Source organism: Tyto alba, unplaced genomic scaffold (genome assembly GCF_018691265.1).
Source record: "Tyto alba isolate M040663 unplaced genomic scaffold, T.alba_DEE_v4.0 Super-Scaffold_22, whole genome shotgun sequence".
NCBI classification, from domain to species: Eukaryota; Metazoa; Chordata; class Aves; order Strigiformes; family Tytonidae; genus Tyto; species Tyto alba.
The window spans coordinates 29,218,864-29,243,154 of NW_024881296.1; the positions used below are offsets into that span (position 1 = coordinate 29,218,864).

General features: G+C 37.1%; 1 protein-coding gene across 3 annotated transcripts in view; it reads left to right on the top strand.

Moving 5' to 3' along the window:
- Positions 1 to 685: 685 nt before the first annotated feature.
- AHI1 (Abelson helper integration site 1) overlaps positions 686 to 24,291 on the top strand; it is a 95,165-nt gene continuing 71,559 nt past the window's right edge. For 2 of the 3 annotated variants that reach the window (XM_042795925.1, XM_042795926.1), the window contains exons 1-10: positions 687 to 760; positions 5,114 to 5,185; positions 6,065 to 6,186; positions 13,012 to 13,622; positions 14,198 to 14,355; positions 15,474 to 15,687; positions 16,441 to 16,633; positions 18,208 to 18,303; positions 19,792 to 19,977; positions 22,066 to 22,218. In XM_042795925.1, coding sequence (XP_042651859.1) covers positions 5,176 to 5,185; positions 6,065 to 6,186; positions 13,012 to 13,622; positions 14,198 to 14,355; positions 15,474 to 15,687; positions 16,441 to 16,633; positions 18,208 to 18,303; positions 19,792 to 19,977; positions 22,066 to 22,218 — 1,743 coding nt within the window. In that variant the 5' untranslated portion in view covers positions 687 to 760; positions 5,114 to 5,175. Of the gene's footprint in view, positions 761 to 5,113; positions 5,186 to 6,064; positions 6,187 to 13,011; positions 13,623 to 14,197; positions 14,356 to 15,473; positions 15,688 to 16,440; positions 16,634 to 18,207; positions 18,304 to 19,791; positions 19,978 to 22,065; positions 22,219 to 24,291 lie in introns of all 3 variants that reach the window. The other variant, XM_042795927.1, reaches the window with a different exon arrangement.

Below are 24,291 nucleotides of genomic sequence, written 5' to 3' on the forward strand. Positions count from 1 at the left end.
GGGAGGTTCTGCTATGCCAATCACTGAGATTTTTCGGTTTTGTAAAACGCGTTCCCCTCGCCTACCAACGACACCTTCGCAACGCGCACACCTCTTTTACACCAGCGGGCCCCTCCTGCTCCCCAGGCGCGGCCCCAAGGGCAGCGGGGGGAGGCGGAGGCATCGCGCCCCTTTCCGTGCCAGGCAACCCTCTCTGCGGGGACGGCAACTCGGCGGAGCTGCTCCGCGGCTCCCGCCCCGCCAGCCACCGCCTGCCCGCGTCCCGTGGCGGGCAGGGCGGCGGGAAGCGCTGCCGCGTCCCGGGCCCGCCCCGCCGGGAAGCGGCGCCACCAGCCCGGCAGATGCCCGGCCCCGGCCCCGGCCCCGGCCCCGGCCCGGCTCCCGCCGCCTCAGCGCGCCGAGGCCGAGGGGGGGCAGAGCGCCAGCGGGCGGTGAAGCCGGGCCGCGCCTGCGCACACGGCCGGCTGCAGCCGCCGCCGCCGCCGCCACCCTCGGCCCCACTCTGCGCACGCGCCCGCCCGGCCGCCGCGGCTTTCCGGCGGGAAGGCGCGCGCGGGGTGCGCGGCCGAAAAACTGGCAGCTTCTTCGCCCCCTCCACCCGCTCGCCAGCGCGCATGCGCCGAGCGCGCGGTTTCCTTGGCAGCCGCGGTTGTTTTCGGCAAAACCATCTGTGCGGAGCTGCAGAGGGGGGGGAGCGCGGGGGCGCGGGCGAGACCACTGGCGGGGGGGAGGCGGCGCCACCGGAGCAGACGGGGCCTACGTGAGTGATGGCCTCGCGCTGCGGGCCGGGGCGGGGAGGAGGGGACCGGGACCGGGCCGGGCCGCGCCGCCTCGGGCGGGGAGTCCGCGTACAGCCGGGGTTCCGCCGGGCCCCCCCGCCGCCACTGCCGCTCGTCCCGATTGCGCGGCTCCCGCGGCGGGTAGTCAGGGGCACGCCTCCCCGCCGCTGTGCCCTCCCCCGCCCAGGGTGGGGGGCTCGGCTCGGGGCACGGCAGCCGTGACGGAGGGCGGTGCGGTCCGGCCGTTAGGCGCCCGGTGCGAGGCCCGGCCCTGCCCCGGGCCCGCGGTGCGCGGGGGGCGGCCTCGGCGCGTCTCCGGTGGGGAGAGAGCGGGAGTTGGGGCTTCGGTTGCTCAGAGTAGCCCCGGGGGCTGGCGTGGGGGCAAGCGGAGCAGGCGGCCCGGAGGGGCCGGCGCCCCCGTTGACCGCTGGTGCAGCGTGAGGCCGTAATCCCTTGATTAGCCTTTTCCCCCCTACCCGCCCCCCCGCCTCCCCGGTTCAAGCTCTGTAGTTTCTCGGGCGATGAGATTTCCCGGTCAGTGGCTGCCCCGCGGCACAGGGAGAGCCGGTGCTGCTCCTGCCTGGCGTGTTAAACCCCACAGCAGAGATGCGTCCCTCGCACGGGGGATGGGCGTCAGCACATTAAATACGATTAATCCCATACAATTAATCCCATCCGGTTGTGGCGTGGGCTGGGAATGTGCCTTTGCATCTCTGTTGTTTGCCATTATTCCTCTATGCAAAGCGAAATGCCCCTTTGGAAATGAAAATACTTAGAGTGGTCTCTTGATGAGAACCCATTTTCATAATTACGGTCTAAGATAAGGCAGAGACTTAAAATGTAGTAAACAAAAGTCAGCTGTATTTCCTTATAGAGAACTGAAATCCACAGTTTTACCGTCCGGGCAGACAGAGACTGTTTTAACCTTCCAGTGAAAGGTGCCAGATCTAGGAAAAAAAACAAAACAAAACAAAACAAAACGAAGCTACTTTGAAGCTAAAGCTTTCTGACACATTATTAGAAAACTCGGGTAACACCAGCTTTTTTTAACCATCATTCTACAGTACTGTGAACACAGGGTTTTTACAGGCACATCTAAACTGGTACAGAGTTACTGCACTTTTAGTAGTGTTTATTGGATATGCAAGTACATAGGTATTTACAAGGTAGTAATAAAGGTATCGGTTTTCTGGCCTTAAATACTGAATTTTCATTAATATAAACCATTTCCTTGATGTCACATTTATCAGTGAAGAGGAACAGATTCGACTCTGTTATTTTGATGTATAATTCTGAATGAAAGCTTTTTCAGATCTCAAAATAGTGGTACCTACAGATAACTGAATTAGAAACCTACCAGTAAAAGTCAAGATTTCCCACTGTGATGACTGATCTCATCTAAAAAATGAGAAGTAAACAAGGCTTGGTGTCCTACTTGTTTTCAGCCACTGAAGATTACATTCAGTTTTTGTGATAAAACAAAAATTAGGGATTTAGTTCATGAAAACCATGAAGTGTGCAATTATATTTTGTCAACTCAGTTTTCTAAATGGTCCTAATTAGGTAAGAAATTTGTCACTTCCCACTGTGTAGTACAGATTCTGTATGCTCTGCTCCATTATAGTATAGGTGTGATTTTAATTATTTTTTTTAGTGATCAATAAAAGTGTTTTTCTTGAATAGTGGGGTTGGTGGCATGTTTTGCATGTAGAATTCCACTATTACGGATGCAGAATATAGCAACTCAGTATTGTAAAATATTGCAAAAAGAGCAAGAGTTTGATGTAGAACCATATTTATAAATACAGGTGGAATATTAGAGAAGAGAAAATTAGATTATTTTCAGGAAGGTATATGGTAATTCTTGGAAGCTTGGGCTTCATGATTTTGTTTCCCAGGTTATTCCTGATGGCTGGAATAGGCCACTGTTCCAAGTATGTATTTTGTCATTCCTGGATTGCTTTACATTAAGATGGAAGAGATCAAATCTGATCAGGCAAAAATGCATTTTACAAGATTAATCAATGATAACTGAGTTTATTCAGCAACCCCAGTGCCCCAATCTGAACTTTGATATAAAGTTAAATGTCTTCTATTTTAAGGTGAGATTACACTGCGTAAACAGCCTCGTTCTTGTTGATTAATGATCTGTATTTACACAAGTCTAGTTGTTGCTCTAATGCACTGTGTCAAAGGTCATGTAATTCTAAATTGGAAGTGTGTGTAAATTAATAGCGCTGTCATTAGAGGACTTTATCTCTTAATTTTACTGCCATAAGAGGATACACTTTTACTGAATAAATAGAGGTAAATAGAAAATGATGCACTCACTGATGAGTTTGGCAAATCAATGCGTTTTACAGAGTGCTGGTAAGACATGAGGTGAGCCTAGCCCTTGGGAAGGTGTTTGTTCCATTATAAGCAAAAGTATCCGCGAAATTAATTTACCTATACTTTTTTTTTGTGGTGTGATTTATTTAACCTTTGACCATAAAATTATTTCAATGCTTGGAACAGGTGTGCACTTTACTTTTCTTGCTGCTGTGTTCCATATTGTCTCTTATATTTTTTGTTTTAAATTTAAGAGCACTTCAGCATTTAATTTATTGTTTGCAATTAATTTTTCTGAGGGGTGGTTGAAATCACTCAACTAATGGTAAGAGACTTTTCCATGCTCCTGTAGTCCTCAGTGAATGAATAAAGTGATAAAATCTGCTGTACTTTATATTTAGTTTCCTGCTCTTTCAGATTATAAGTATTTTCTAGCCAATTGAGAATCGACTACTTGAAAAGTGGCACTTAATAACTGCAGTGTTTTTTAAACGGCCTTTTAGTATAGCTAAGTATAAATTGCAAAAGCAGATTTATTTTTCAATAATATTTTCCGTTTTCATTTCTTATAAGAAGTGTTATTTTTAACTGTTACTATTTTAGTTGTGACAGTAAAGCTTTGCTTTGCAAGTCAAAATGTATTTTAATTAGTGAAAATATTGATACTTTGTCAGTGACACAATGAAGCATATTACAGACAAAACATTCTTTTCTTCCAATGAAGTCCCTTCTCATCATTCTTGCTCATTTCAAACATCCTTAGATAGCTGGACACTTTGTATAAATTCTTTGCTTAGTACATGAAGTAAACTAATGATACCTGGGCATTGACTAATCGGCATTTCTATAATCCCAAACCAACCCTAATACTTTGCCTTTTTTTTTTTTTTTTTCTTATATTTGTTTTGGTTTGGCTAGCCAGCAGACCAAACTACTGTAAGTAACAGATGTGAAATGATGTGAAAGTACATAGCCTGCAGGGGACAGAGAAGAAGCAAGTAACACTGTTCAGGAGAGATGAGATGAGAGGGATCTGAGAGTATAGTAGGGCAGATACTTGGTGATAGAAGTGTAGCCTTGGCTCTTTCCTGTACTGGTAAGATGTGTGTTCTCAGGAGTGGTTTTGGTGTTGAGGCCAAGTGATATATTTGGCCCGCTTTAATGCCATTAAACTTGGAGCTGTTGCCTTGATGGGCTGTCGGTGAGATAAGGCCGTTGGTTTATTGCTTGGAAGGCTAAGGGAAACATAACACATTCATAGAAAGCTGGGTTTCGTTAGTTTCAGTGTTTATAAAAGAGCTTTTTGTATTAAAGTTTGTTGTAAAACATTCTGAATTTTCTTGATGAAAAGATACAGATGTGTGATATTTTTATTTGCCTCCAAGCTTTGTTTGGACTGCATTTGTAGGCTTTTCTCTGCAACCAGGAGGGCCTAACATTTTTTTCTTTAGAGAAATGAGTTTTGTGTAATTGCTTGTCTGCTTTATGTAAAATACAAATGCTTTCTGTAAATGTAAATATTTAGAGATTTGTAGTAAAGTTAGACTTGCTAGCAGATAGTAATCTTTGCATTGAAAGCTATGAGCTGGCTATACAGTGAATTCCTTGATGGTGCTGTCACAATAGGAACCTGATTAGAAAGGCTTCAATATAAATGGCTTCGTGGGTCATTGTTACTTAAATAAGACTGTAGGTTTTTTCAGAAGACTGGAGGCCTGCAGTACTGAAATATTTGGCTATTGCCCAGAAATATATAGCTAATTAAACTGCTGTAGTGTTGGGTTTTCTTTCCTTTCAAATAACAAGTATCAGATGGACGATGAGAATACTGAACTGAGATTTGATGGCAGAGAACTTATAATACTTTAGACAAATAGTCTAGAAATAAATATTTCCCTAAAAGTTCTGTACTCGTCCTTGATATTAATTAGCATACATGCAATTGTTAACTTCAAGTTCATAGACCAGTTATGTTAATGAAAGCTGTTAATTGCTTTAAATAGAATGGTGAGTTCAGAGGAAGAAGCAGCTGGTGTGTTGAGCCACTTCTAACTGAGGACTGAAAATGCCAGCAGGTAAGAATACTTCGTGTTTGATTTCCAATACATATTTTATAGTTGCAACTAGATGCAAATGATAAGAGTTACTTCTGTCTATAAATTTTTAATGCTGTATTGGCTCAGTTTTAAGTCCATGTTTATAACTGATTTTCAAAGTGTTGGGTTTGGGTTTTGTTTTTTTCTTTATTTTAAATTTGGGGTCTTTGGTAAAAATTGTAATGAGAGTGGTAAAAATAACATAGCTGAGGATTCAACAGCCTTTTGCAGTGGTGTGCCAGATTGTAATTTTAATTTTTCATCTACAAATTAGGCATTACCTCATGGGGGCCACAACACATACTGTTTCAAGGGTTGAAATGCTGCTCATAGCAGTATCGTGATTCACAGAATGGCAGGGATGCTCAGCTCCAGCTGATTTTGGATCTGTGCATGCTCCTGCCTCTTACAGATCTGTCTCGGGGTGGTGATCCTCTGGGTTCCAGACTCAGTAAGAACCCAGAGCTGATGGTTCTCCTGGAGACAGTGCGTCACCTCCGTTATCAGTGTGCTACTGTTCATAAACAGCAAGGGCAATAATCTGACCTCTGCTTTGGCTAGCCCAAGTTTTGAGCTGATCCTGATGTGTGTGCTCTTCAAAATGTGTTCTTCAGGAAACAGAGTAGATGGTACTAACTTCAGCAACAACTAATAGTGGGGTGTGTTTGTTTCATGGTTATCCTTGTGTGGTGTACATTGTCAGTGGAAAATCTTACCTGAATACTAAGCGAATTTCTTGGTCAACTTTCCCTGATAAAACAATTCTTGCCCTTTGCAATTTTAAAGCATGATTATGCACTTTTTCTAGCAATGGTGATTACTGAGCTAGCGAATCATACTCTACGTTTCTGTTTGCAGTTGAAAGTGAGGCAAAGGCAAAAACCAAAGTCCGATTTGAGGAAATCTTCAGACGTCATGCTGGTTTAACAGACAGCAAGAAATCGAAGACAAAGAAGTTTCACTCTCAAGAGAATTTTGTGGTGAGTTTGAACACATGCAAGCTTTGCTTGGCTGCCTTCCTTAATGGAAAAAGATCAGGAAAATGTATTGTGAAAAGGAAATAAACTGTATTTCTGCATGTCATTTGTTTTTGATATGGTGTTTATTTGTTGTCCACCAGCAACGCATCCTTGTAATTTGTAGGTATGCTAAAATTATGTAGAATATAATACTGGTAAAAAGAAGGTGGCACATGCAGGCATGTATTCATTTAAAATCTGACAGTACATTTTTCCTATTTGCATTCTTCAGAAAGGTTTAAAGATTTTCAAATTCAGTATTGGCTTCAGTGGGAATTTGAGCGATGGGCTAATAGAATTATGGCTGTGAAAGTACTTAATTTTGAGTATACTACATCTGTGTAATACGGGTCCATCTGTGTAATGTATCTGTGAATTGAGAACTGATGAGAATTTGTAATACTAGAGATAATCCTTAACTTTATTCCATTTCCTAAAAATTACTGGTTAAGAATAAGAATTTACAAGCAATGTTAAACATTTGAAACTTTTTTTTTTTTCAATTTGATCTTAGTAATCAGCATATTTCTGCATGTGCTGAGCTTTGTGTCTGAGTGGTCCTGTGTTTACGTGTCTACTTAATCAGTACACTTGTATAAAGATTTGTTTTGAAGATTTTGGACTTAGGTTGTGACTTGCAGATTAGGAATGATCACCCTGACCTTATGGTTAGATGACTTTTTTGCTTCCTGAACAGAAGAATGTTTAATATGAGTCCTTTATATACAGATTATGGATTTACAATGTTTGGAATTTCAAAAGAAAGCAATTTTCTTAAAAGACTGGTGTTCTCTTATTTTATTTTCCTCCTGTTAGACTTTCTACTTTCAGACTTTTTTCTTACAATTCAATCCATACCAGGTGCTAGAAGTGAATGTTCATTCTTTAATACTCATTTAAGACAAGAGTGGTATTTTATATAATATCAGAATGTTTCATGTATTTAACAATTCCAAATATATTTATATACAATATATTAAACTTAGTATGGTTATGCTGAAACATAATTTTGTCTTTAGATTGACATTTTGAAGTTGGTATTTGTGTGTACTTTATTTTGAATTCCTTAAAGTATATGGTATTTAGTCACTAGTCTATAGAAAGAATCATCGCGATGTCTAAAATATAGCATAGAACAGTTAGAGGGTGTTTTTTTTTTTTTTTCCTTTTTTTGCTGGCATATGTATAAATACAAGACAATTCTTCCTTGGTTAGGTTTACTTTTTTTGATGAAACATGAGTTTTAAAATCAGTGTAAGTATTTCTGAGCACATAGTTTATGTTCATATGCAACTACAAATTACTCATATTTTAAGCTTACTTTGTCTTTAAAACTCATTTCCATTCCAAAAGTGTCCAATGTAAGACACTGGTGCTTTGGCATTACCTAGAAACTTAAAATTACAGTGAGCTGAATCAAAAGTTAGCGGTATACACACAAATTAAGAATTGTTTTTAGGATCAATATGGAAGCCGAACTGTATGGTTTTATTGAAGCTATAGATTTTTACCAAAGAACTAAAAAACTCGGAACTTGAGGAGAACATGTATTGAAACCTAATACTGACCATTTTGAACTTTCTTAAAGTGGGGCAAAGTTGCAGGAGCTCAGGCTGGTATTTTCCATGCTGGTTGCAATCAGGTAGAAATTTTTGTAAGAGCCTCAGCAAATAACTAGTCATTTCTTTGTAAGAAATAAATGTGTGTGGGAGGGGAAGAGGAGGTAGATAGATGAGGTTGTCTGGTTTTGTTCCAATTTTCTTCACTTTATATAATTCAGCTCAATAGAGTTTCACATATCTTGAAGTAATGTGAAATTTATCAGTGCTGGTTGCCTTTGTGTCACGCACTTGCCATAAATGGTCTCCCAGGTTTGATCAGAAGCAGGTCGTGGTTGAGAGCATATTTCCACTGGAAATGTTCCAGTCTGCTCCTTTCATTTGTCTTTACTGCATCTAGCCTTTCTTAGATTAATAGAACCTTTCCTATCATAGTAGACTGTTTCCTTGAAACCCGAGTTCTGGAGCCTACAGGAGGTTGCTGTGATTTTTAAATGACAAAAGTGAGGGTAAGGAGGTTGCCTGCCCACTTGCCTGCTCTGCCTTGTGTGCCCATTGCCTGGAGAAAAGGGAGGCAGCCTGACTCTAAGAGGAAAGGCTAACATCAGTAGGGCAGGAGGATTTTGAAGTCAAAACTGATAGGAATGAGGAGCTTGTAATGGAGATGGAGATAGACATCAGCTGTGGCCAGTGAAAGGTCTGCTTTGTTGTTGAACAGCCACAGGTGCAGTGGGTATGAGGCCTGAAGGCATGGCTGAAAAAACAAGCAATTGGGAAACAGTCAGAAAGTGAATCTGCAAGTATCCCTTCCAGGGCTAACAGTCACTATATTTATCTTTTACCAGTTGTGCCTTCTATTACTAGTTGTTAGAATGAGGCAAGCCTCAGACCAGGCAATGCCCAGATTGTTTTGCCCCTCTAGATTAATCTGTCTAGAGTCAGTGTGGAAAGGATTGAGTTTATTTGGTTCAATCTACATTTCATGGTAGAAAATAAGATGTTTAACTAATAAAATGTCAGTGAAGTTTTCTACCAGGTGAAAAGGAAGATCCCTTTATGGAAACAAGAATTCCCTCCCTAAACTGTAGTCTGACCAGTTTACATTATTGGGTGGATATGCATTGATAACTAAGGTTTTGTATTCGAGGCAGGACTGCAACAGATTTATCCATTTGAAGCTTTTTACTTCTTATGTCTCTGAGTCTGCTCCTTCTGTTTCTTCATCAGGCCCTGGGTGACAGATTGGAGTATGGGGTTTCATGGGGGTATAGGTAATAGGAGTCTATCTCCAGGCTTGAAAATTATTGTATTCTTTTGGGTAGGATGGATGTTTTACATGTTTCTTCTGACTAATTCAGTACTTCAGCTTCTGTCTTAGATGTAAAACACAACCTGCAGAGCTATGAGGCCATAGAATTTTCCCAGGGTCTGTTTCATAGCCCATTTTTTTTTTCAGAAGATGACAGGCACTAAATAATTGTTGACATTTCTAGCCATTTGTTTCTTATATTTAAAATAGGAGAACTGCTAATACTTTATACTTAACATATGCATTTTCTCATTGTTTTATGTTAAAATTTGGTGAAACATCTCCAAGCCCATCCTATCTGTAAATGAAAGCTTTTCTATCTTTGAGCATCTACATTTTCTAGTCTTATATGAGCAATGGCAGTAAACTTGATTCCCTAGTGCATTAAAATTTTCTTAAACATCCCACCCAACTCACCAGCATCACAAGTACATTCATTATCAGTTGAGTTGTAAGTAGCCTTTTTCAACCAGTACTTATCAGCTGTTCAGTGGGCTGTCAGTGCCCATTCCTAATTTTTCCATTTGTGCCAGTATTAGGGGAAGAAGCTCAGGTACCTCTAAATCTGGTTATCTGAGTTTCCAGATGCCCTGGGTGAAATCACTTGATGTGTTTCCAGATTCCACTCACACATATTTGAGAAGCCTTTTTAAAAAGGAGTAAGATTATTAGGCGTTGTCCCTGCTGTCAGCTCTGGCACATGAACGGCAAGGGACGTGATCTGGGCTTGGCTCACTGTGGTACGAGTCTTGTGTGTTAGCCCACCTGTGTGCATCTTGGCTGGCGCCCATCGCTCACTCCTATCAAACCAGTAGTGCTAGTAGGCATGTTCTCCAGGAAGAGTGCTTCCTCTGCCCTGGTGCTATGATGTGGCCATGGAACTGTTTTGAAGTAAAGCAATCTCATTTGTTCCATGCTTTGAGGAGGTCAGGTTCAGGTCAGCAACCCTCTGGAGTTACTCCAGAGACAGGCCTACCCTCTGAGCTGTTTTTCCAGCCTCACTGCTTTTTCTAACTCAGTTCAAGTGTGTTTATAGAGACGATTGCTCTTGGTTCATCTCTCTGTCCTGCATTTCATATAGAGAATCTATGCCAGTATTGCTGCCTCTGCCTGAGACCTAATCTGATGGTTTTTATGAACCTCTTGGCTTTTACTTTATCATTTTGTGACTCCCTCCCATCTTTCCTCTCTGTTTCATTACATCATGTAATTACATGTGGACACTGTGGCCTGAGTTAAGATCATACAGGCTATGTATCTGAGGAATTTGTGCTTGAACTGCTGAAGCAGCTTTGTGCTGTGTGCAGTATCTATTAATGTTCCTGGAATTTGCTGTAGTTTGAGATTGTGTTTTATTTTGTTATGAGGATATTCTGTATTTTTTTTCATACAAGTAATTTTGCTGTAATTAAGTGACTTTGTGCTGCTACTTACTCATAACAGATTTGTAGACCTGTGTTTCTGAAAGCGTAATAAATAAAAGTTCTAGTAAATATGTCAAGCAAGTTTTTGCAACAGCTAGGTTTCTTTGAGGAAATGTTTCTTGAATATCAGAGTTATTTTAGAAACTCGTGAACAGGTCAAAGATGAGGGCTCTTTGTTTAGGATTTCTCAAAGAATTCTATTTGGGTTTAATGGGTTAATATTCTGTCAAAGGCAGAAATCAGCATGACCTTAGCCGTTGGTCACTGTTGGGTCTTAATTGCCAGTGTGTTTTACTCTTCATTCCTTATACTCTGCAGTTAAAGCTATTTCCAGAAATGCAGATAAGGAAGTGGACAGTCTAATAGAAAGTATTATTTTGTGGTTTTAGTTTATACAAAGCTTGTTGCTTTAATGCTTTGGGTTTTTTTATTTCCCCTACTCTATTCTGTATTTCGAGTTATTTATATGAAATCTTCCACATCCTCTCAAATCACTGACTTATGAAAAAAGAGGATGTTACTGGACTATTTAAGTAAAAGATGAAGGTAAAAAGGCATGTGTTGTCATGATTTGATATTAAGATAGTTTAAACTATTTTTAGACATGGGATGCTAAAAATAAAGATACCAACTGAAAAGATATATGAATGGCTTTAGATTTTTCTGATGTATTAGATAAACATACTTGCATGAAATTTTAGATGCTTTCTTTTTTAACTCATTTTATTAGGACAGTGTTGTTTAATATGTAGCATTGGGAAGTCTAGTTGGTGTGTTTTTAAATTCTGTCTCTAGTTTTAGACATCAGCTTTTATTTCTGTGTTAAACATTGTCTTGATGTGTTTTTCTTGTCACACTGCTTTTATTTGAAAGTTTTCCTGTACAAATAATAAACTTCCTTGTGTTTTTTTCCTCTCCTGTGTTTTTACTCATGTACTTCAAACTTTCCTTTCTTTTTTCTCCCTTCTCCTTCTTCAATATTTACAGTACTTTCCTTGTTCTCCATGCTCTATCTTCAAATGTCAGATGCGAATAAAACAAGATATTGATGAAGGTTTGCAGGCTCATGTAATTGAGGGCATACAAAATGGAGGCAGGTGACTAGGACATTGAGTGTTCTTTCTAGTAGTCATGGAGTATTATTCTCGCAGGTGGGCATTTTTAAGGCAGGATGCATCCTCCAAAGCATGGTTGCTGTTGCAACTTCATTCTCAGTTTTTTCTTCTTATAAGCTTGTACATTTTTGTGATCACTAATTAAACATATTGTCCCTTTTTAAAATTGTTTTAGGCAAATGTAATTCTGTAAATGGGAGAAGTATCCAAGTTAGAAAAGGAAGATGTCTGTGTTTATTGAGGAAGGAAGATGATCTTGGCGAAAAAAAGATCGCATGCAGATACTTATATTTTCTCCAACTTTTTTTTTTATTTTTTTTTTATTTTGCTTTCTTTGTGTTTTAAAGTCCTTTCTAATGTTTCATGTGGAGATTCTGGGGAGTTTTATGTAAGACAACAGAGTAAATGAACCTCCACAACTTTATGGAAGCTCCATCAAGGAACAGAGATTTGTGTGGTGAGCTCCTTACAGAATTCGGCCTTAGTTACTTGCTGTGTCTTTTGGAGTTATAGTAAAAATCATAGAATAGTTTGGGTTGGAAGGGACCTTTAAAGGTCATCTAGTCCAATGCCCCTGTGATGAGCAGGGACATCTTCAGTTAGATCAGGTGGCTCAGAGCCATGTCCAACCTGACCTTGAATGTTTCCAGTGATAGGTCATTATAACTTTTAGTAACTAGGAATAGAAACCTGAAGGAGGGAGGAAAGTTTACAATGTGTTTTCTAAAAAACACCAAAAATTGGCAGGAGTGCATAGACAAATGCATTAGCTGAAATTTATTGTAGCTGTTTTTACTAGACTGGTCTTTAGATCAACTGTTTGTCATTCTACTAAGAATAATGTGGGTTGTTTCTTTCAACATTTTTTTTTTAAAAAAAAGTCTTAATGGAAATCTGGTTTTCAGTTTTATCACTTTTTAATACAGTTTCATTGTCAAACTTTAGCAAGCAACTTTTAGTAAAAGAGACTACAAACAACTGGGCCTGAAGCCTGTCTCTATACTTGCATTTTAAATGGATGAAAATATTTGATTTTGTGCTGTATGTAATCTTCAAGTCTTCCATAGCCTAAAGCATTGGCATCTGTTTATGGAATAGATTTGTTGATTTCTTTTTTTACTGGTTATACATAAAAGTCATTTAAAAACATAGTGAAACAAAACTGAGGATGAAGTGCCCAAACACAAAATTTTTTTTTCTGTGTGAATGTTCTGTTGCCTTTCAATCTGTTGCTTGTTAATTTTGAACAAGAAAATAACTAGATCTTTGGTTTCATTTTACTTTGTATAATGTTGCTAAAGAAGTAACATAAAGTACTATGTTTATCCTTAGAACATAATTTTTAGTACAAGTATGTTTTATGTTCTTTTCATTTATAGCTTGACACCTTTAGAAGTAATATTGATCTAGCTAAGGAGAGTGTGAATGATGAATCAATTATAAACAACACATATAATCCTGAAGAAGAGAGTCCCCGATTTACAAAAAATAAACTGAGAGAGAAAGCTTCAATTGCAGAGAAAATAAACAATGATACTGTTAGCGGGGAGGAGAACAAGCAGCCAAAGTCTAACAAGAAAAAAAAGAAATCACCGTTACTAGAACAATTTAATGAGGAAGAAAATTTATATGAAGCTAAATTGGAGAGTTTTGAGAGAAAGATTAATGATTTTCCAAAGAAGAAAACAAAAAGTAAAACACAAAGAGATGTACTTCATCAAGGAGGTGATAGAAAGATTAAAAATTCCTTGACTGAAGAGAGAAATGTAACTGAGTTAGAAGAGGAGGAAGAGCTAATTCGAGCCTATCAGCTGCATGTGGCTGAGGATGAGGCAAAAGCAATTAAAAAGAAAATAAGAATGAAACTTAAAGAACAGATGTCTGAATTTACCTCCACTGTTCAAAGCCATGAAGTTGTATTGAACAATGAAGCGGGCAAAAAGAAGAAAAAGAAGAAAGAAATAGCAGTTTTAAGTGAAGCTGAAACAAGGTACCATGATAAACTGTATACCGTGTGTCTGTGAATCTTAAGTGGAATGTTTAATTTTGTTTTATGTAGGCAGAAGCTTGTTGATAAACCGTACGTATTTTCTAAGTGATGAACTGGATGATGTTGTTATGAAAAAATATTACAAAATACTTTTTCAAAATGCTGTCGAGATTAATATTTAATGCACAGATTCTTTTTTACTTTAAAAAAAATATCCTCCACTACTATCTGATGTTCATTTTCTGTGGCACTCACTCTTAACTAACTTTAAGATAATTATGTGCATGGTAGTTTAGTGATGAGTGATAGCCCTGATCCAGCAGAAGAGTATTAGTTTAGCTCTATTCACATGAATGGTTCTGCAATTATCTGGAAATTAGGGGGAAATGAAGCCGGGGGAGACATTAAAATGGCAAGACACTAATGTTGGGAGTATGTGTTGCATTTTTAAGATACACAGATGATGAGTTGCAGAACTAAAGAGGAAATTTCAACTGGATTAATAATGGTAATGAGCAGTTATATCCATACATGCAGTAGAATACAACTGCTGACAGTAATACATTACATTGCAGTGCAATGTCCCTTTCTGAGCTAAAGCATCCTCCAGCAGAAGATGGCAATGAAAATCAGTTACTGGAAAGACTATTTACATCAGATGGACAGAAACTGGAAGAAAGCATGGAAAACCAGAAACCTAAAGCAAAGAAGGTTAAAAAGAAAACCAGAAAAGGTCTGCCAACAAAATGTTAGAATGACATGCTGCTTTGCTGCTTTATCCAAGTCTTTTTTCTACTTTTTTTTTTTGCACTGCTACAGAAATATACGTCCATAGTAGTAAAACAGAACCGATCGAGCTGTTGAAGTTACTTATGTTTCATTAATTACTTAATTGTATATTTGTTCTTCCAATTTTGAGGCTAAGTTGTAAGGAAGTTTATTTGATGTATCAGCCTAAAATCTTGAGAATTCATTTGCTGTAAATAGTTTTGAAGTGGATAAATAGTTAAAAAGTTGGGGGGGTTTTAAGCTTAAATTAATAATATTATAATATATACCACTATTACAGTGTATTACTTACATGCATATACTAATTGTCTTTTTATTACTTTAGCTTTTTTATTTGCTCAGTGCTACAAGTAGTGTATCACCACTGTATTAACCTAATGCTCCATTCAGACATAAGGAATACTTTTTTATGCAATACATAGTCAAATAAAGAATTCACTTTCTCAAACGTTGTGGAGGCCAAAATAAGAAAGTTTTTTAAATTGACGTTATAGAAATTGATGAGGAGTAGGTCTTTTGATAGCTATTAAGTGGTCTGACTGTAACTTGTAAATGAGGAAGTTCTGAAAACAATGTTTGGTAATTCAGGGAAAATGCACATGGAGAAAGCATCAGTTTCCACTTATCTTGGTTTTTTACATTTTCCTAAAAAAACCCTAACCAAACAAACAAAACAAAACAACCCCCCAAAAAACAAAAACAAACAAAAAACTACTACAGGCTTTAGTCCAGAGCAGGATACTGAACTGTAGGCATTTTAAGTCATTGTAGCACAGAAGAACCTATGTCAATCCAGAGTAAGAGCTCTGATTTTAAATAAAAATGTTTGTTAATAGGAGTAGAATATATTAATTATATTAATATGTATGTTATATTAATATGAATATATTAATTAAATTAATGATTATATTAATAAATATATTAACATGTATGTTCATACATGTTTAAAATGCTGAAAATTTGATAATTTTATTTTAACCTATTACATAATTAACATGTTAAACATTATTATGTAAAGAGCACATTAAATATTATAATCATTGTGTTTGTTACTATTTCTAGAAGAAAACACAGAAGTTGCTGCAGAAAATGATGAGGAATTGAAGAACTCAGAAATTTCAACTCAGTCTAAATTTGGTTTTGATGATGATCTGGTGTTGGGAGTTTATATCCATCGATCTGATCAACTTAAAACTGATCTCCTGCTATCTCATCCCATGGTTAAAGTCCATGTTGTTGATCAGAGAAGTGGCTTATATGTCAAGAAGGATCATAGGTGACTTCTAATAAACTGTTTCTATTATCATTGATTACTATAAATCCATAGATCCTTCCCTAGACAATTAAATATGAAAATCTTGCTGAATTTTAAGCTTGCGAGGTCATTCATTAGTTTCTACAACTATGATAATGCATATATATGCATACAGTAAATTAGGGTGATATTTTTATTTACTTTTTGGTACTTTTAAATACCTTGCACTGCTGTATTGTTCTCAAGGTCCCCATATTTACAGAAAGTTCATTCTGTATTATTTCCAGAGAGAAAATTTCCTAAGTCTCAAAAGTACATAGAAGCCAAGATTAGAATAAGTAAGCAAAACTCTTGTAGCATAAATAGGTCTGCATTTTCTTTTTTATAAAAGAACTTTTAAAATCCTGAAATGAAGTTTAGTTCTTCATATTTTTAATCACTTCAGTTAGTTGTTTGCACTGTCATTATACATAATTTTCCTGCAAACCAAATTTTTAACAGTGCTTAAGTAGTAGACTCTACCATGATCATTATGCATAAATTTGGTAACAGTAACTTCATTGTTATGCTTTTGAACTTCAGCCTGTAGCATTTCTAAATGCATTGCAAATTGTCTGAAATTTCATATAGCTTTAGAAATTTTTTTTTCCAAAATCAAAACCATGGTAGCTTATATCTCTGTGCTTTCAGTAATTGAAAATACTGGCTTGCTTGAGTTTGGTTTTTTTTTTAAGGCACTATAGTAATTGTAACTGTTTGGAAATTTTCAAACAGCAAGAGGAAAGTTTCATCTTGCTATGAACAAGAGCAAATAGAACATGTTCTTCCTATTATGACACAACCATATGACTTCAGACAGACTAAATCAGCAGTCCCAGAGTGGGAGGAGCAACTCATGTTTAATGAGCGCTTTAGATACTTTATTCAAAACACTGAAGAAAACCCTCGGGTAATCCTGTTTTTTGAGGTAAGGTTAAATATTTTATATCCAATTTATGCACATTACAATTTTCTGTTTGTTTCTTTGACAGCATATATTTGACTGATTCAGGTGCTTTATTTCAGTTATATTGGGTTAATAGCATAGCCTCAAGATACAGGATTAATGTGAGATATGAAAAAGTGATGTTGGTGATTGTTAATACTAATATACATTTTCTTACTGCAAAAAACTCCTTTTTTGATAGTAGTAAGGAGGACAAAGTTTTCTCATTAAATCAACTGTCAAACTTCTGGGAAGGGCTGGTAGTATTGTTCCAGATCAAGAGGGATGGCACCACATACAAAGGATATCACTTTTTGCTTTTTCATGTTCTTGAAATCTGAAAAGAAGCTTAAGTACCAGAAACTCAGAGACTGAGTTTGCCTGCTGGTAGCAACAGCTCTTTTCCCTTGTACCAGTGAGCAAGCTATTGCATTGTTTTCCACTGACGTTTTAGACATCTATTTATCCTCTCTCATTCTTTACAAAGTAACTATTAAGTCACTCTCCAATACAATTACGTTTAAAGGAAAAATTATAAATTATATATTCAACGTGATTTTGAGCTTAAGTATTTCAGTATTTGTAAAGAGAGATTCTGTAGTATTAACCTGAAGATGGGAACCTAATACAATAAATATTTTTTTCATTCCTTGTTTCTTATATTTCAAAAAGATTGTATATACAGTATCACAGTATGCTTCTTTAAGTTCTATGATACTCATAAATGAACACATTTATAGAATTAGAGTCCTTAGTTGCTTAACACAAAAGTAATTACTTTTGTACATAAAGAGTCTTCATGCAAATCATGTTAATGTTGGCACCAAAAGTATGACTACACTGAAAGTATGCTGTTGGACTTCATCGTGGTTTGTGAAATACCAGTTTGAAGAAAGCCTGATTTCAAGATTTTTTTGTGTATCAGATAAACCTCCAGGAATGGCTAACTGTGAGAAGATCCTGGTTGCTGACCAGAAAAATTAAGACTCTCAGGGCATCATTAGAAGTGTTCAAAGTCAGGTTGGGCAAGACTTTGAGCAACCTGATCAAGTGAAAGATGTCCCTGCCCATGGCAGGGGGGTTGGACTAAATGGTTGTTGAAGGTCCCTTCCAACCCAAACCATTCTATGATTGAATCTGTGACATAAGTGATAAAGCTAGGAAAGGAAAATAAACTTTTTGACTGCTGTTTTCCAGTTAGATTAACTTACAACTGGTTTTGGCTGTCAGATTTGTGAACTATACAGGATTTATGAAAATTACACATGGACATTTTCCTCTTTTATTGAGACAGAGGGAAGGAAGAATAGTTTTTTAAAACCAGGCTTGTGTTCTTTTTTTAAAGCAAGTCATCAACAGTCATCAGGTAAATGCATAAGGATGTGTTATTTCTAATTGTGAACTTGTGTGAAAGAAGTACTATTTTTGTAATTGCTTGAAATTGAAATCTGCTTAATTTAGTAAACTGCATCTAGCATATTTTCAGCAGTATTTTTTAATTACTATGAAGTACATATTCATTAGAAATATATTTGTATTCCTACCAATGCTTTCAGATCCTTGATTTTCTAAGTATGGATGAAGTGAGAGCCAACTCTGATACACAAATTCAGGAATGTGGTTTCCGAAAAATTTGTTGGGCATTTCTAAAGGTATTGTAAATATTTAAATGAAGAAATAAAATTTATACATCTTTTTATTCAGTTATTTAAAAGAGACTAACCATACTAGGTGAGAATACATTTTTTCAACATTTCTAGGCAACAGACATGGAAAAACCAATCCTTGCTTTCTTGTCTGTTCTCTTCTTTCCCTCCTCCTTTGCCCCGTAAAATTCGCAGTAACTAGCTTGACAGTAAAGAATATGTATTTTTCAAGAAAGTATAGAATACATAAGAATTTTTTTTGTTCATAAAGTACAGGAGGAGTTTTTCTCTGAGGATTTTCTATGTGATCATGAGATTGTCTCTGCAAAGAAAATGACAAATCTGCTTATTTCTGTACCTCAGCTATTATGTATTCCAGTGGCATTTTCAGTTGGCCCGGTCTTTGAGAAGACTCCCTAGCCTAATTAAAAAATGCCTGTCATTTTTAGTTGCAGAGTTTGAAATGCTGCAGCAATGAGATACAGGCAATTTAGCCAGCATGTTTTGTACCATTTTGCCCTTTTAGGAGAGTCCTGAATGTGCCAGTTTGGCCTTTGAGAGCTGACAAGCTTTAATTTACCTGAGGATTGTTTATTTACACCTACCCCTGTTGATGGTAGTTCTTGACAGCCATTGAGCAGTCCACAGCATGAGAAATACAGGAGAAGATAATGGACTGCAAGTTTAGGGTAAGGGAGAGGGACCTTCATGTCACTCCATATAGAGTCTCAGCTCTGCCCAAGATGAATCTACTGGAATCAGACATCTGGTGTCCCATGTCTGAGTGTATAGCTGGTGGGAACTACACATCCAGGCATTCAGTACAGCCTACTCCTGAACAAAGGGAAGGACGAATTTCCAGCTTATAAATGCAAATAAAATTGCTGCCTGTTCTTCATTCCTACTGCATCTATCTGCATTATCCTTTCATCTGTATCGGTCAAAGTAGAAATGTCCTGATAAACAGCGGTCAGTGTTAATGTCAATGTTAAGAAGGTACAATTGTTCTTCAGTAGAGAGAATTCTCTTTCCTCTGAAGTTGGAAAGGTTATTTCTTTGGTGTATCTTCTGCTCTGAGTCAAAGCCTTACCAATGCCCTATGCTGCAGTGTTCAAAGGAGGCAGATTTGGAAGAGATTCTTTATGGACTAACAGTCCTTTGAGATTTGGATGATTCCAGCAAGTAATAGTAAAAAAAAAAAAATGGGTGGGACAGCAGAGGTGTTCCCACATAGAGGTTATTATTACTGTTGTGCATGTGAAGCGTATTTCAAAACTAGACTGCCATCTAAGTTCAGTCTTAGTGATTTGATCCTGGGGGTGTTTCATACATGCTTACTTCATTACTGCTTTTAGGGATAGTATATTTCCCCAATGCGAAGTGGATTTCAGAGTTTATACTGTAGTTGTTTAAGATATCAGAAATAATCAGTTACTTTTATTACTTTTGTGTTAACATCACACATTTTTTTCTTCTTTTTAATCACCCTTTCAGCTTGTAGGTGCAAATGGAATTCTAAACATTGATGGAAAACTCCGTCTGCAATTATATTACCCACCTCCAAGGACCAAGTCACATTCGAATGTTGTTGAGGTTTATGACTGGTGGGAAAAACATCCTAGAAATCGTTACCCATCAACTTTATATGTAACTGTAAGAGGCATAAAACTGCCAGATCATGTAAGCTAAACATATAAATGTATTTACAAATATACAGACTTTTCTGCAGGAACTAGCTGCAGTGTGTGTCTGTGCACGTGTGTGTGTGTCTGTTTGTATGCATGTATATAAAAGCTGTACTTATATGCAATACATAAAATAGATAGTATATAACTAGCTATAATAAGAATTTTGATCTTAAGATACGTGTTCCAAACTCAGCCCTTCATAGCTGTCTTTAAAAAACAGGCATACTTTACTATCTGCAACTTTGTATATTTTGCCATTGACAGAAAACTTTCAGGGTGCTTTTTTGAAGTTTGATATTCCTTCTCATTAGGAGAAATGCCTTTTTAAGTCACTGGACTCATGTAGGTATGTAAATTCTATAAATGAGAGAAGATGTAAGTCACTTAACTTTGATTCTCTGCACCCATCATGGGTTTATTTTCTCAAATGAAAACTTTTAAGACGGGTTTACATTGGTATATGCTGAGATGTGCATTCAAGGTAAATACAGCGTTCTACAATACAATATTATTCTATTACATAGTTTTTCATATATATTTACTGTTATAAGTCTGTCTTCTGCTCACTGTTCATACAACCAAGGGTGATCTGTGGAAGCCTAGTGAGATGCAGTCCAAAACCAAGCTAATCTGTGGGATTAATTCATATGTTTTGGGGACATGTTTCTAATCTGTATACTGGAATGACATCTGTGGATTTCTTGCTCAGTCAGCTGCTGAGGTTGTTAGGAATTCTGTGCACTTTGCTTGAGCAGCTGTGCTTCATCTTTCTGGAAGTGTTCTGAGTGTCTTCTCCGTGTTCTAAGTGTTTTCCGGGTACGTCTAGGTGCTATCACTGATTTACAGCTGTCCCGACTTTACAGTCCGCTGTGAAGTTGAAGTGATGTGATGTATTTGCATAGGTTTTCTGAGCTGCGCTTGACTTGGATGTTATTTCATTCTTGTTCTGATGAAAGCCTGCTACGCCTAGGCTGGGATTGAGCTCCAGATGAATAGGCATGATGTGATACAGTTTCCTATGCATAGATTTCTGCTTCCATTTAAGATCTCTTACAGGTCCTGCCTAGTCTCTTGCTTCTCCAGAAGGGCCCAGATCTCCCATACCTCCTGCATGGGCTGGTGGATACAAACATAGATGTCTCGAATAAAACAGGGCATTTTGCATGGAAGTAGACACCTATGTGTGGACAACTGATTTAAGCTCATAAATTGGTTTCTGCCCATAAATTGGTTTCTGCCTGCATAGTAGGTGTCCAAGCTGCCTTTTTAGTCACAGGAACCTAGACAGTTACTCACCCTGAAGTAGATACCTGGCAGCTGTCAGCCTGGAATAAATCAGTAATTTTGTCTGGCTTTCAGTTGTGTTTCTAAAGAGACTTGTCTTTGTGAAACCGATCAGAACTGTAGCTGCTGCCTAATGGCCTGTGTGCACCTCAGCTCAGCCATGGGGTTGTTAGGCTGCTTCATGGCATTAAGGCTTCCTGTGTGTTCAACCTTGGTGCAACTTATGGGTGAGGTTCAGTAAGTGTACTTACAGGAGTTTGGAGAGTATATATGCTTTACCTACAGTTAAAATCATAAATGCGGTCAGTCTTCTTTTTTTCTTTGCAACACTTGAATATAGTTTGTTCAATATACAGTGCTGGTAGTATCTTTGGTATCATGAATGGATTTTGTTGCTGAAGCAGTGTTTTGATTTGAAGGTGGTGGGTTAATGTCACTGGAACTATTTACATACTGAAATGGTTTTTGGTTATACAGGGCATTCACCAGGTAGTAGAGCATTACTAATTTTCACTGACCTGGGTAGTTAATAAAAATAGACAGGTACTGATTATTTGAAAAATCTTTTATACTACCTGATTGACACAACTTTGGAAGCTCAGATGACTTTCTGACTTGCTGGTTGCTTTAAATGAAATTTTTGCTGTGCAGTTTTCATGTATTAAGCTTTTTCCGGTCTGTTTTTCAGATGTAAAAATGCAATGCATTTGAAGTTAAAAGTACCTTTTAATCTTTTCCGATACTAAAGTGTTCATATTAATATTTTTCCCTGATACTTAGTTTTGTTTCCCTTAAGGTTGCTCCTTCTTTCCGCTCCATGATAGCTGTTCAACAGGAAGGGAGCAGTGCAACACTCTGTGAGATCCAGAGGGAGGGATCTAAAAAATCGTGTGAACTTGTTCCACAGGAGAAAAAGGAGCCATTTAAATGGACAAGATTGCCTGGACAGGTAAAGTGTTTTTCTTCATTTTTTGAAGAAAAACAATTTAAAGATCTACTATCTTTTTATTACTTTATTTTTATGATACAAATATTATGAAGATATTCTTTTACTAAAGCATATAATTTTTTACTAAGCATAAAATACAAAACATAAAGAACTAGAAATATTAGAGGATGCTTATCTTCTTACCAAATATGGTTGGATTAACCATTTTTTTCCAAAACAATCAGGCATTTTTATCTCCAGAATTCTCCAGGAATTTGAAAGAGTAGGGCTATTCAGGTAGTAGAAGTACAACATGAAGCCAGTTCTTGGATTTCAGCTTGATTCAGAATATATTTTCTTGGGGATTTTTTTGTTTGTTTGTTTTGTTTTTTAAATTCCCGCAGTTAAGTGATTTTTACAGTATAACAAAAGGAATTATCTTTGAAGAACCTTCTTAAGAAGGTTCCTCTTGACTTCATCCTAACTCCTAGATCACTATAGCAATCATAAATAGGGAGTATTTTTGCAACTTTATATAGAATGTCCATGCAATGATTTTATATTTTTCTGTAGAATAGCATTAGTGTGAGTTCATGGTTCTATAACATAGTAATATATAATATATATTATATATAATATAATAAATATAAATATATATAGGCATATGAACATATATATATATAAATAATATATAGTAGAGTATATAAAATATAATATATAATAATATTATAATAACATGAAGATTTGTTAACAAAGAATGTTGATTTTTATTTTGATTCCATACTGTATAGTCCTTGTACAGATCCTTTCAAAAAGAACACTTAAATATACACAGACCTAGTTTTACTTCCCAGTAATGTTTGCTAATAATAATAAAATAGTAAAGAATAGATGAGGCTGTTTTTACAGTGGAATTTTTCTTACCAAAAATGGCAAGATACACCAAAGTTGTAGTTATGTTGATGTTCATTACTTTTCAGAAAGTTGCCATTCTGAACATAAGTGTGTAATCAAAACCAAGAGAAATGTGATCCTAAGAATATTTGCCTGCCATATCATACAAATAAAATTTGGCAGCTCGTTTATTCATAGATTAACCCATGTGCATATTAAAGAACTTTAGTAGTAGCGATGATGTATTTTGTGATGTACTGTCTTGTGAAAAGTAAGGTTCAGTAAGGTTCTTGCTTCAGTAAGGTTAGCCTGATGTGACATGTCTGTTTGTCAAAGAATATTAAAGCAGATGTGTGTGTTTTAAAGTGAGTAATCGCTCAAAATTATTGTTTCCTTTTTATATATTTAAATTACTATTTTACCTTTAAAGCTGTTATCTTTTTAACGAACCACAATATATCTGTATCTGGCTCTATAAATATAGATGGATTAAATTATTTTTCCAAAATGTTCTATAGCATTATTTGATATATGAATTAAATATTGATTTTATATGCAAAGTGTAGCTATATGACCCATAAATAAAAGAAGTTTGTTCTGAGCTGAATTATTGATTCAACATAGTAATGTTTTATTTTAAAGAGGTTAATAAGCATAAGAATGCTTAATTGCATATATAGTTTCTAGCAAGATGTGTTTACCTTTTTTGTGAAGTGGACTGTTTTTTCAATTATTTCATAGGTAGATCTATTTGTATACTTTTAAATGCTTATGAACCTGTTTGTACTCATTTTTCATTCATAAAATCAATTGGGTTTAGGTTAAATAAACACATAACTACTCTGGATATTTTAATTCACCTTAAACTTTGAATTTTGTTCTGCAGACAGAGCTCTTGGGTGAAAAAAGGAGAGATGAAGGGGGACTGTAATGCCTGTGCAATTTTTTTGAACTGTCTCATCTCCAGTTTAAAAAAATATCAGGAATTAACATACAGATGAGGAATATTAAAGGTGATTTGGTAAATCAAAGGTTTGAGTGCCTGGAGTTCGTCTTCTCAGTTCACACTCTAATCATTGGGTTACTAAAAGTTGTGCTTGGACTCCTTAAACAAGCTTCACTTACTGTCTAACTCTACACTTCATATTTTTGATGATAGTCATCATTAAGATCATTTTAAGACTAAGGAAATTATTTCAA